We start from the raw sequence: 13,888 nt of genomic DNA, 5'->3' as shown, positions 1-13,888 counted from the left end.
GAGACGAGTTGTTGTTTCCGCCTCCGCCAGCAGAGGGAGACGAGCTGTTGTTCCCGTCTCCGCCAGCAGAGGGAGACGAGTTGCCGTTCCCGCCTCCGCCAGCAGAGGGAGACGAGCTGCCGTTTCCGCCTCCGCCAGCAAAGGGAGACGAGCTGCCGTTTCCGCCTCCGCCAGCAAAGGGAGACGAGTTGCCGTTCCCGCCTCTGCCAGCAGAGGGAGACGAGCTGCTGTTCCCGCCTCCGCCAGCAGAGGGAGACGAGTTGCTGTTCCCGCCTCCGCCAGCAGAGGGAGACGAGTTGTTGTTTCCGCCTCCGCCAGCAGAGGGAGACGAGCTGTTGTTCCCGTCTCCGCCAGCAGAGGGAGACGAGTTGCCGTTCCCGCCTCCGCCAGCAAAGGGAGACGAGCTGCCGTTTCCGCCTCCGCCAGCAGAGGGAGACGAGCTGCCGTTTCCGCCTCCGCCAGCAAAGGGAGACGAGTTGCCGTTCCCGCCTCCGCCAGCAGAGGGAGACGAGTTGCCGTTCCCGCCTCCGCCAGCAGAGGGAGATGAGTTGCCGTTCCCGCCTCCGCCAGCAGAGGGAGACGAGTTGCCGTTCCCGCCTCCGCCAGCAGAGGGAGACGAGCCGCCGTTCCCGTCTCCGCCACCAGAGGGAGACGAGCCACCGTTCCCGTCTCCGCCACCAGAGGGAGCCGGGCCGCCGTTCCCGCCTCCGCCAGCAGAGGGAGACGGGCCGCTGTTCCCGCCTCCAGAGGGAGCCGGGCCGCCGTTCCCGCCTCCGCCACCAGAGGGAGCCGGGCCGTCGTTCCCGTCTCCGCCTCCCGAGGGTCCGCTGCTGCTTCCGTCGCCTCCTGAGGGTCCGCTGCTGCTGCCGTCGCCTGGGGTCTTCGGGAATCCTGCTTCGCCTGGGGTTGACAGGGATCCTGCTTCGCCTGGGGTCGCTACACTATGGCCGGAGCCCCACGGAGGGGAGTTGCCGGCCATGAAGAGGGGGAGGGAGGTCAGGAGACCAGCTCCCCCAGCGGCACTTTCGTGGCAAGATAGTGTGTGGCCGGAGCCCCGGAAGAGGGAGCTGCCGGCCACGAAGAATTGGGTGGTGCCGGACGTCCCACCATGGCCGCCCCCATGGACATTGTGCTTCCCCCTCTTCCGGGACTGAGACTGAGGGGGAGGTGGCCATTTAGGCCATGTTGTGCTTGGCATAAGGGGGGGGATATGTGACAGGGGACTGCCCCGTCTTTATGATCATGGTTGGGACTGGCAGGGAGGGGGTTAAAATTCCTGCCAGGAAAACATGTGAGAATGTGGCCACAGGGAATAAAAGCCAGGGGAGAGGCCATGGCTGGGGGGAGTTGTAGAGAGAGTTCTGGAAAGAGAAGGAGTGTTTTGTTTGTGCTGTGTTTTCTGTTCCAGTGGCAACGCCCAGCCTGGAAACTTTATTTTGTAAGTTTTTGTTTTGTGTTTGTATTTTGTGTTTGAAACCTTTTTGTATGGCCATCGTGCCTATTTATTTGATTATTTTTGTATATTAAAAACTTTATTTTTGAACTTTAAAACTGTCTCAAACCTCGGTCAATCCTGTCACAGTAAGATTTTTACACAGCCAAGGATCCGTGAACAGACAAATCTCCACAGTCTACTACCCTGTGATCCAGAAATTCTGAGGTTTGAATAAGTATTGAGACCAAATTAATATCTTTACCTTCAATAATATTACGTCTCAATTGAGGAGAGAGAGAGTGGCGATGAACTACTGAAGCAGAAGAGGATCCTGAACTAGTCGAAGTCACTAGAGTGAAGATTGGCAGCTTGAGATCAGGAGTGGGCGTGGCTGAAGCAGCGGGAGAGACGAGTGCTGCTGCTGGTGCTACTGATGAGGAAGTAATGGCTGCCGGTTCCAAGCGAGTGATCCTGATATCGAGCGCATCCAGGCATCAGATACTGTAGAAATTGAGGTGGAAAGAGGATTTATGAGTTGCTTCATATTGTTAAAAATCTGATAATGCAAATCTGACGAAGGATCAGATGAAATTGAAAAGTGCGGGGTTGTAGTAGCTGGATCATGAGTGAGTGAAGCTTGCACTACAGGGGCATAGTGTGAACTGACAAGCTTGGATTTCTGTTGTGACTTTTGAGGGGAAAAACTGGCTCTGCCGATATGGAATTGCAGTATGAAACAAATAAAGCAGCCCAATCACTCCCGGATTTCTTTGTGAGTTTTGTCGGTGGATTATTTGTTACAGGCAGACAGCCAGAAGGAGTGAAAAAATCTTCATCTGAATCATATGAAAACGAAAGCTGCATCGGGTTAGTAGTCATTTTAAGCCGATTGAAAACAAAAGGTTTGTTTTAAGATTGGGTCTGCAGGTCTGCTAGCTAACCACAAACTGAAAAGCAAGATGAGAATTAGGAAGCTGACTGTGGTTTAAATAGGGTGACTGACAGGTAATTAAAGGTTAACTGACAGATATTTAAGTGGGATGACACCAAGGTTCTACCAATGCTTAAAGTGACAGTTATGTCCTAATTTCCTTTGTATTACAATTCTCATTTTCTTCCACAGGGGAAGGACTCCTTTTTTGTTGTTACTAATGCAGTAGTCACAAAGAATCAAACTCAAGGAAACTGTCTGGAGGTAACTACTTTTAAAGATGCTGGCATCTATATTGTATATTAGCAAAGGTATATAAAAAACTGTATAAATAGGTAATTGTATGTAAAAAAAAAAATGTAAAAAATGTAATTGTAGGTAAATATAATACGATGTAACAATTGTAAGTCACCCTGGATAAGGGCGTCGGCTCAGAAATCAATAATAATAAATACGTATATATGGACTCACCTCCCAGCCAATCATTTACAATCGTTCCCAGGGCTGGATTAAGCCATCACTGTGCCCTAGGCAAGCATACACTTGTGAGCCCCCTACCACTGAACAAACAGCCACACACACATATACATACAAACATACACACACACACACACACATATACATACAAACATACACACACACACACATATACATACAAACACACACACACACACGCACACACCTCTATACACTATAGCCTTTATAACTAGCGCTCCACCTAGGGTTGCCACCTTTTCCACAGACCAAACCCGGTCTGTGGAATACAGTTTAACACAATTAAGCAGGTTGGTGATTCCCAGTCCTTACATAAAATATGCCTTTACCATTAACAGAATGCTTTATATTACATGTATGATTTTACTGAACTAATATGAAGTCACAGAAACATCATCATTTATAATATTTTTAAAAGCACAATAATTGCAAACTGCATTAATCTACCTGTCATTTTAGGCTACTTGAAAACTAAACAGAAATCGTTATGCATGTAACTTACATATTGTTAATGCTGTGCTCCTTTTTGCACAGCATAGTCCTTTAGTATCTTATTTGAACTGTTTAGCTGTCACTCGCTGAAGCAGATTTTACAGCAAATTTACAGATTCCAGTTACTGACGCTTCGTAGAACAAAATCTTTTTTTAAATTTATTTTTTATCCCGGTACAAAGCTTCTATATCAAATATAGGCCTACATTACTTTAACTGCGATATAGAATGAAAGATGTTACATGTTTATATACAACAACACTGTAATTAGGGCTTCTGATTTTTTTTTTCTTCTTCGGTGGATAGCCAATAAACACTGAAACACCGGGAAAACTGGAAATGGTTAATCAATTCACGTTGACTTTACCCTTTTCACATTAAAAAAAATAAAAGCTTCTACAAAAATAATAATAAATACATTTTCCTGTGCTGCAGGGCAATGTCCCGCCTTCTTGACTTGTATTTATCATTGATTCGTTCTGAATACTTTAGACCCGCCCAACAACTGAGTGACAGCACATTCCTACATTTCTATTGGAGACTCTGCTTGCCAGATTTAAAACAAGATTACAATCAGGATGATTTAGTGAATAAAAAGGCAACATGGAGCACCATATGAAGTTGATATATAGGTAATATATAGAAGGGTGTTCAAGCTTTTGTTCATTAACGGTAGCTCCATAATAGTCCACAAAAATAAATAGTAAAAAACAAACATACCTGTACATTGTTGTGTAGTCAAATACGTTACAGTTTACTGCATGCAAAATCTGCAATAATGTTTCCTTATTTTTTTTGTTTTGTTTTTTTGTTGATCCAGTGGGTTTTGACTTCCTTCATTAAATAAAATGTCCTTTTCTCCAGAAGAGCAGAGAAATCGCCAGTGTTTTGGCATACAAGTTCAGTGAGTGTTGTTTTCCAGTTTAGGCGTAAATCTGTATATGTTAAAAAAAAAAAAAAAAAAACACATTTTGGGCCCCCCCTTGAGTTCGGGCCGTAGGCACATGCCTACTTTGCCTATGCATCCGGCTCTGATTGTCCCTCTCCCAGTGTCAGAAATAATGAGATGCAGTTTTTAGCCTGTATATTAGCATGCCATTCATTCAGTGTTAACTTACTTGACAGCCCATTGTGAATTCCACAGCATTCTTCCAAAACTTTTAGTGATTTATAAACAGGTTTGATTTGATTTCTGTTTTTCAAAATTTTTGTCTGATGTTACATGTTCTTAAAAAAAATAACAAAAACAGGTCCAATGATGCAGCATGTGTACATAAACAGCCCTTTTCCATCTTCTTTAGGGACCAGACTCTGGAACAATATGCAGCTCAAATGAGGATTGCACAAAGGAATATACTAACCAGAAGAGTAATGGTATGTCATCTTTTGCTCTAGTGTTTGATTCAGTTGAGCTGCTATCGTTTGTGTGAATGGAATATAGATTCTGCAAAACTCCACGGCAAGGATTATTCCTGTGAGGGCTTGACCGTGCTGGACAAAGACAGAATGGTAGCAAGCGCTGATACACTGGAGTAGGAGTCAGAGGATGCAGTTCCAGCACAGCACTGCACACGTTTATTAAATGAAATCTAAAACTAAATACTTTTAACCATTCAAAAACAAAAGTTACCTAATAGACTTCTAACAAAATAGCTCTCTGTAGCAGAGCAGGATCGCACACAGGTAGCCAGCCTCTCCCATGAGTCCAAAACAGAACTAGCAGCAGCTCAAAGGGCTGCGCATCCAGACTACATTACCAATCATTTAAGCAATTCAGCTAAACCAGCTGCATTCACATGAAGATGAACAGATCATTGAGGCTCAAAATGAACTTTCATGAAAACAAGTACCGGTACAAAACAGACTAACAAAATAAAATTCAACCCAAATAAACACGATTTACAAGTGAGGGGTTTTCATCCTGTCACAATTCCATTGTTAAATTAAACAGTGGAATACTCCCAGATACACAGTGTTCTAAATGTTAGTTACATCCAAACAAGCCTGGCTTAAAGGTATCATTTAAAGGTAAGGTTTTAAAACAATCTACATTTTCCAACCAGTTTCACTGCTCCTATACCCACCTATATCATTGTTTCCTTAACTTACCTATCTTAGTAAACATCTTAGTACATCAGATAGTTGAGTATGTGAATCTGCCACTTTTTAGATCATTCAAGTAGTACCATTAGAGACCTTTCAAAGGAAGAAAATATAGTGGTGAAAAAGCTTAGTAAACTGATTTTAAAGCTTAGAATATTTATTTTTTTATCCTCAGGGGATCCGACTGGCCAATGTGTTGAATTTAACTCATCAGTAAAAACCTGTGAAGTGTTTGCCTGGTGTCCGATCGAGGGAATGAGGAATGCTTCCAAGTATGTGTGTTATAGATCACAGTGTGTGTACGTTTTGTACAAACTCAAAAGTTATTGCCTTTAGTTAAGCATGTACTATCTGTTCCTAATTGCAGTTAGTCGTAACGTCTTGTGTGTATAGATCTCTGGATGGGTTGCTTTCAGAATGTGGGTTTATTATCCCCAAAAAATCACTTTACCAGACTGCTTGCACCACCCTATACTATACTATGAAAACTCTGGTGCTTTCAGTTTGGTCTACTGCCGAGGTTGCTGTGGCCACTGACTGTGTACGAGGTTTCTTTGACAACAGTAGAGAAGCTGGAAGCTTTAATCAGTTCATACATCAGGAAATGGTTGGGAGTTCCACGCTGCCTCAGCAGAGTGGGACTTTATGGTAAAGGAATACTGCAGCTACCAGTCTCTGCTCTAACCGAGGAGTTTAAGTGCGCCAAGGTCAGATTGGAAATGACATTAGTAGAGTCACGCGATAAATGCGTAAGGGAGGCAGCACCTGTGTTGAAAACTGGAAGAAAGTGGGCGGTAAAGAAAGCTGTGGAAGATGCAAAGGATGCCCTTCGAATTGGTGATATCATGGGGCAAGTTCAGCATGGAAGAGGGGGTCTTGGTTTCAGTTCAACTCCTCCTACATGGCACAAGGCGGCCCCAGCTCAAAGAAGGAAGCTGGTAGTCAACGAGGTGCAAAAGCAGGAGGAGAGGATGAGGTGTATAAAGGCCATTTCCCAGGCCAAACAGGGAGAATGGATGAGATGGGAGAGTGTGGAACAACGCAAGATTGGCTGGCAAGACCTATGGTCAATGGAACAGAGCAGGATCAGTTTCCTCATCAGGTCAACATATGATGTTCTCCCATCACCACAGAACCTAAACCTCTGGGTAGGAGAGGATCCCTCATGTCCTTTGTGTTCATCACCTGCAACATTAAGGCACATTTTGACAGGATGTAAGGTGGCTCTTAGCCAAGGACGGTTTACTTGGCGCCATGACCAGGTGCTGCGATGTTTGGCCTTAGCATTGGAAGACAAGCGTAACATGACCAATAAGTTGCCACCTGTTCCATCAAAACATTACACACAAAAGACAACATTCCTCCGCCCAGGAGAGCAACCACCAAGAAAAGGTGTTAAAACCAATCCTCGCCCAGGACAACTGGAAGCTGCTAGAGACTGGAATATGCTGGCAGATGTTGGTCAACGGCTTATTTTTCCACCTGAGATTGCCACCACTAACCTTCGACCAGATATTGTCTTGTGGTCTGGATCAGCACGCCTTGTTCACCTGGTAGAGTTAACAGTGCCATGGGAGGATGCTGTAGATGAGGCGTATGAGAGGAAGAAACTGCGGTATGCTGAACTAGCCACTGAAGCGGAACAGCGAGGATGGAGAGTTCGGGTTTACCCAGTGGAAGTGGGTTGTCGAGGATTTGTGGCACACTCTACAACCCGGTTTCTCAGAGACGTCGGATTCAGTGGCCAAGAGTTGCGTCGCACAGTGAAGAACTTATCTGAAGCAGCAGAGAGGAGCAGCAACTGGCTGTGGTTGAGACGGAAAGATTCTGGCTGGGGACAGGTAAGTAAGCTGGGCTGAGTTGAGTGGGGGACGGAGGGGGGTGATGCTGGGACGCCAGAATCACCGTCGAGCCCTCTTGAGGTGTCGTGGGCTAGTCGACGAAACACTGAGGATGGAAGGTGCCCACTTGAAAACCCCAGAGATGTACCCTACTTAGCTCAATCCAGACGGTTGTCATGCTGATGCGCTGGGGAGGCCGCACTTTGGTTGATCCCCGGAGCCAGCATCGCAGCCGTTGTGTGTGCTGATGCGCCAGGGAGGCAAAATAAGCTGATCCCTGGAGCCAGCATTACACTTCAGCCATTAATACCAGACAGAAGGATATCTACATCATCATATGGAAGGAAACGTAAATGGATGGAGACGCATATGGATCACATTAGTTTACTGTAAAGCTACGTCTTAGTTGGTGCTTATCTTGGCGAGAGCCGAGTTCAAATCAGCATGAAGTTTTAACATCTACTCTCGTGTAATGGAAATCATTTTTTATAGTCTGGTAAATTGACGGGGTGTCTGTATTTTAGTTAGAATACAGTTTCTGAGGGGGGTCCAAGAGTGGCTCACCTGGTACAAGCACAGTGTGTGATGTGCAGGTGAGTCATATAGTCAGGGGAGCACAGGTCTGGGTCCTGGCTGTTTGATTGAGTCATATAGTCAGGGGAGCATAGGTCCGGGTCCTGGCTGTGTGATGTTGCTGGTACAAGCACAGTGTGTGATGTGCAGGTGAGTCATATAGTCAGAGGAGCACAGGTCCGGGTCCTGGCTGTGCGATGTTTCCAGAGGGAGTGTCACAGTGGCTCTGGTGCTCCTGCAGGTTAGGGAGGCAAACCCGGCACACTGTTTCTCATCATCATGCTACACAGGACCCTCCTGGCCAGACGCCTAGTGAGCTCGGCAGACACCTGCAGGGCTGGCCTTTGTCCTCCAGAGGCCGGTAGTTCCCTGACATCCTCTCTCTAGTTCCTGGGTGTAGAAAAGGAAACTGGCTCGGTCATGGGATCGGAGGACACTCACTGAACCTTCAGTTCAACTGAGCAGCTGTGTGGGGAATTTCTGCGGTGAGGGGAAAAAATGATTGGGCATTCTAAATTGGGGAGAAAATCAGGGGTAAAATAATTAAAATTATTTATATATATATATATATATATTTAAAAAATCTGATTCTTTCTGAGTGAGTCCACTAGAGAGCTCTGCTGCTTGATTAAGATCTGAGTACGTACAGATAGCACAGGAGTCAACTGGATGGCATGGTCGGGGGTTCACTGATGGGATCAAATCAGATGTGCCTAATGGCTTATATTTATAATGTTACACTTTCTTATAAAATACATGATAAAAGGCATAGGCTATGGGAGCCACTCGTCAGTGTTTGCCTAATAATAAAGGCTCAAAGGGCATGAAAGATGATTCTCAGTTAATAATGTCATTCTTTTTTCTACCTAGACCTGCTGTTTTGGAATCAGCAGAAAACTTCACCGTCTTTATTAAAAACAACATTGGATTCATTAACTTCAATTACACAAAGTAAGGCTCTAGATTACAAGCTAATTTACTGTAGTAATATAATGTCACCTTTATATTCATTTATTTATTTATTTATTTATTTTATTTATTTATTTTTCACAGGAGAAACATCTTGCCGGATATGAACGAAACCTATCTAAAACAGTGTATGTTTAACCGAAAGACAGACCCATACTGCCCGATATTCCGCCTGGGAAATATTGTCCAAGAAGCCGGGGAGAATTTCACAGAAATGGCTGTTAAGGTTAATTCCTGGTTCTTTTCTTTTCATAGAATCACACAAGAGGGCTTCTGTTCCCAGGGTCAGGGCTGCCAATTGCAACCATCTACATTTCATTGTAGAGAAATGAGAAAACAAAACAGAAGGCAATTCAAAGGAGAGATCATTGACTTGCTTCTTACTGTGCCCCTGTTCTTGTGCTGAAGAGTATGCTTATTCATTTTCTTACTGTGCCTCTGTTCTTGTGCTGAAGAGTATGCTTATTCATTTTCTTACTGTGCCCCTGTTCTTGTGCTGAAGAGTATGCTTATTCATGTTCTTACTGTGCCTCTGTTCTTGTGCTGAAGAGTATGCTTATTCATTTTCTTACTGTTCCCCTGTTCTTGTGCTGAAGAGTATGCTTATTCATTGTCTTACTGTGCCCCTGTTCTTGTGCTGAAGAGTATGCTTATTCATTTTCTTACTGTTCCCCTGTTCTTGTGCTGAAGAGTATGCTTGTTTGGATCATAGAGTGATGCAGGTGTAAGGAAACTACATCCTGTCTGTATCTGTGTGTGCAGGAGTGCACACAACAAGGATCGAAGCAGAACTGAACCTGTTTCCTTTATTGATTCCAGTAATCAAGTGTCACACTTCTGCAGCTTAATCAGTATTAATGTGGCTTTGTGGAAGGGTGAGGGTATTCACTGACACGGGAGACCAAAGATTGTACTTGAAAACACTGCCCAGGTGCCCAGTTTTATTTATTTTCTTTTGTATTTATTTTAGCCCGCAGAGGGCGCTGTTGTCTGTGGCCTGTATACCGGCAGTAGTAATCAGGACTACAGGTTACCAACACAGGTATAGGCAGGTGCACTCACAGGTGCTCAAAAATAATAATGAAAACCAAAGGCGAAATGAAAAAGGAAAATAAAACACAGTAATGAAACTACAAAACAAAAGTGCTGCTTATGTAGCCCCCCACTGCTGCTATGCCAGCCAGCTCGGATCTTGTCCTACGCTTCGCTGTGCACTATACACTAGGGTGGCCAAGGTTCCCCTAGTTCTACATTCGTCCCCTCGGGTACGTAACCAGAGATTTTAATAAATTGTTTGTTTAAGGCTGGCTGTCTTCCTCAGCCGTGCTTGACTGATTTTATTTTTCTTGCTTCTACCACTGGCGTTCCTGCCTGGTGTTTGTGTACGCTCGCCACCTCAGCTAGCGTCCCTGGGCTTCCTCTGTCATGGCCACCCGAATGCACAACCAAGCACAGTTCTTATGGGCCGAGCAATCCCCCAAGGCCCGCCTCTCAGCCACTTAGAGAGAGGGAAAGCCAACACACCCTCTTCCCCACCTCTCCGTGTCATCGCCATGACTGACAGGCGGATCTTACGAAACTGCTGCCCTCTTCCTGCAGAAACACGCATGCGCCAGATAGTCAGCACAGACTTCCCCTGTTACAGGCTTCTAGTTATTAGCAGAAATGAATGAGTAATGAGTTCTCTAATCTCTGGGAGAGCATCCGACACAATGCTGGTGTGTGTTCATGGAGGATCCTCTTGAATTCTTCTCAAATGCCTGTCTTATATCTTGCCTAAACATGCTGTGAAGCTGAACCTTGTTTTTGCAAGCTCTTTGTGTCAGCAGTGTTCCAAGTGTTCCAGCATACCTTGCAGCTGTGCTGAGCGCAGTGCGTCTGATTTGTTTAAATTAATTACATTATCCTTGATTTAAACTACAAATGTGTTTCTTAATATAAATTGAGTATCTGCAATAACTTTTATTTGATCTACTTCTCTACAGGTTAAATGTGGGGGATCTTGTATCCTTAAAACTAGAAGTACTAAATATTCTGCATCATATTATCATACTTCAGCAGGGAATTGTATTAGATATATTCTGCATCATATTATTAGACTTCAGCAGGGAATTGTATTTGATGGTCTTTACATTTAAATTCCCATTGCTATCCCTCGCAGAGGAATCCCCAGCAATGGGAATACAGTGTAGGCAGTCGTACCTCCATATGTCTCACTTACATTTTTACATATATCTGGACAATCTCTTATCAAACCAGAATGAAACATGGTATTCACATTATTCAGCACATGCTATTGGGAGTATGAGATTGTGGGGCTATATGGAGGTGTCTCTGTCTGTCCACATGTCAGTCATTACCATTACTTTATCCTATTCTGTACATGCTCTTATACCTCATGGTCATGTTTGTGAGGGTGATCGTACTTCCACTTGAATTACAGGGAGGAGTGATAGCAATACAGATTAACTGGGAATGTGACCTGGATTGGCTGCTTCACAAGTGTGTCCCGGAGTACAGCTTTCGAAGACTGGATGAGAAAAACGACAAGAAGACCCTATTCCCTGGCTTCAGCTTCAGGTCAGAGCAGGAGTACAGTCTTGTATTAGAGGGAAGGGGTATGCTTCCAGTGTCTAATATACTGTTAGCTAGAGCTGGCGATGGTGGTATTGCTTACTGTTGACTGGTAGGCTTGAGTTGTCAGCCACAGGGAAAACTTTTTGCCATTTGTCTTGGTTGTTTCAAAGTGTGACAATGCCTTAGAGCTGGAGCGCCATCCCGTGGCAGGCACAGGAACTGTTGCGTTCCAGTTTAAACCTCCTAATTCTGGCATTGAGGGGATGCAGCTGGATAACAGCGCACTCGCTTTGCAACAACATTATGCCGTTAAATCATCCCTTTTATTTCAGCTTTGCTGAATTGCAGCTGTACTGCTGCGAATTGAACAAAACCATAATAGATACGGATTTGCATCTTGATAATTCCTGTGGGTATGGCAGGCAGGACTGTATACCAGAGAACAATCTGCTGGTCTTTATTTACAGGTTTGCAAGATACTATAAACAGAATGGAGTGGAAGAGCGCACATTGTTCAAGGTGTATGGAATCCGGTTTGATGTCATGGTGACTGGAAAGGTGATTAAGACTCTTAGTTTGAACTCTGTTTAGTGCATATCAAATTAAACCAATTTATCACATGAATATGTACACTGAAACAAGTACACCTGTCCTGTGAAGAAAAGTATGTTTCTTTCATAACCACTATTTTGAAATGTAACCTAGAGCATTGCATTCAGAATAGGATTTATTAATTAGCTTTCAGTCCTTCAAACAGGTCACTGCTCTGCTCAAGATGATTCTTTCAGGACGGACAGTTTTAATGTGAGCCCCCCTTCCCATTCAAACCTTCAGCCTAGTTTAGAGTCCTGACACAATGAAAGACTTATTATTATAATAAACATTTACATTTTTTTTTTTTTTCAAAAGGCTGGAAAATTCAGTCTAATTAAGCTGATTACATACATTGGATCCACACTCGCCTACTTCGGTATGGTGAGTCTAAAACAGTTGCAATGTATTCTGCTAATGCGTCCCTGTCTTTGTGTATAAAGTGCATTCACAGTTTTAAATCAGTGTGGATCTCATGAAGGTCATTTTCCTCTACGTACCTTTCAGACAATAATCGTGGTTGACTTCCTCCTTGCAAACTACGTTCATCCCAGTTGCTGCAAAAAAGAGGTCAAAAGTTACTATACTGGGAAGAAATATGAAACTGTGGAATATCAGTTAGAGGTAAGGACTGGTTACCAGTGCTTCTACATTGAAGTTAATGAGAAAAGGTTAGCTGGGGGTCTGCAGTGGCTCACCTAGTAAAGACACTACTGCATGGTTAGTCATATGATCCAGAGCTCACTGTTTTGAATCTTGGTTGTATCTAGTACTGTAGTTGCCAGTCTAGTGGCTGCATTTGCAATTGCCAGTTGGCTGGGATTAGTTCATCTCACCAGGCAACAGCACTCTCCACCATACAGTATAAACGATTGGCTAAAGTGCCCCAGGTGGTTTGTGGGTAGCTGCCTAGGTTAGCAATCAAATTGGGCATTCCAAATTTGGGAGAAAACGGGTAAATACTGGGCATTTCAATTTAAAGAAAAATCGAGGTGATGAGATTTTCATGGTTCACATGGTTTACAAATACTGTATTTATTTTCTTATTTTTTTAGATGAGAGACGTCAGCAACAGAGAAGGTCAGGATTGTGAATCCAGCCCTTAGTGCATTTTTATACTGTGTTTATTGCTGTTGTTGTTATTTTAACATGTATTGTGCACACAGTATATTTTTTATTGCTAATCAAAGGCAGATAGTTAATTCAGTTTTGTTCTGACAGCAGTTTTCATAAACTGATGCTTTGCAACACTTTTGTATCACGCTGAAATTAATAAAAATGAACAAAATACAGTAAATGGAAAATGACCTTTTAAAAGCCTCAGGGTAAGGAATTGCTCTGAGTACCTAGTGCTTACTGTCATTATAGGAGACAGTACCGCTCCATTTCACACTGCTGTGAATAACAAACTCCTTATAAGAGACAGTACCGCTCCATTTCACACTGCTGTGAATAACACACTCCTATAGAGACAGTACCGCTCAATTTCACACTGCTGTGAATAACACGCTCCTTATAAGAGACAGTACTGCTCCATTTCACACTGCTGTGAATAACACACTCCTTATAAGAGACAGTACTGCTCCATTTCACACTGCTGTAAATAACACACTCCTTATAAGAGACAGTACTGCTCCATTTCACACTGCTGTGAATAACACACTCCTTATAAGACAGTACCGCTCCATTTCACACTGCTGTGAATAACACGCTCCTATAGAGACAGTACCGCTCCATTTCACACTGCTGTGAATAACACACTCCTATAGAGACAGTACTGCTCCATTTCACACTGCTGTGAATAACACACTCCTTATAAGAGACAGTACTGCTCCATTTCACACTGCTGTGAATAACACACTCCTTATAAGAGACAGTACT

At 43.8% G+C, this 13,888-nt stretch overlaps 1 protein-coding gene across 4 annotated transcripts in view; it reads left to right on the top strand.

The window, feature by feature from the left end:
• LOC131702968 (P2X purinoceptor 4-like) overlaps positions 1-13,287 on the top strand; it is a 31,052-nt gene extending 17,765 nt beyond the window's left edge. For 2 of the 4 annotated variants that reach the window (XM_059005825.1, XM_059005827.1), the window contains 10 exons: positions 2,559-2,630; positions 4,655-4,727; positions 5,632-5,728; positions 8,741-8,821; positions 8,924-9,065; positions 11,283-11,419; positions 11,884-11,974; positions 12,326-12,391; positions 12,515-12,631; positions 13,063-13,287. In XM_059005825.1, coding sequence (XP_058861808.1) covers positions 2,559-2,630; positions 4,655-4,727; positions 5,632-5,728; positions 8,741-8,821; positions 8,924-9,065; positions 11,283-11,419; positions 11,884-11,974; positions 12,326-12,391; positions 12,515-12,631; positions 13,063-13,113 — 927 coding nt within the window. In that variant the 3' untranslated portion in view covers positions 13,114-13,287. The remainder of the gene's footprint in view (positions 1-2,558; positions 2,631-4,654; positions 4,728-5,631; positions 5,729-8,740; positions 8,822-8,923; positions 9,066-11,282; positions 11,420-11,883; positions 11,975-12,325; positions 12,392-12,514; positions 12,632-13,062) is intronic. The other 2 variants (XR_009309627.1, XM_059005826.1) reach the window with 2 other exon arrangements.
• Positions 13,288-13,888: the final 601 nt, after the last annotated feature.

The sequence above is a fragment of the Acipenser ruthenus genome, chromosome 32 (genome assembly GCF_902713425.1).
Source record: "Acipenser ruthenus chromosome 32, fAciRut3.2 maternal haplotype, whole genome shotgun sequence".
NCBI classification, from domain to species: Eukaryota; Metazoa; Chordata; class Actinopteri; order Acipenseriformes; family Acipenseridae; genus Acipenser; species Acipenser ruthenus.
Note: the sequence above shows the minus strand (reverse complement) of the source record. Positions and strands in the feature narration are given on the sequence as shown.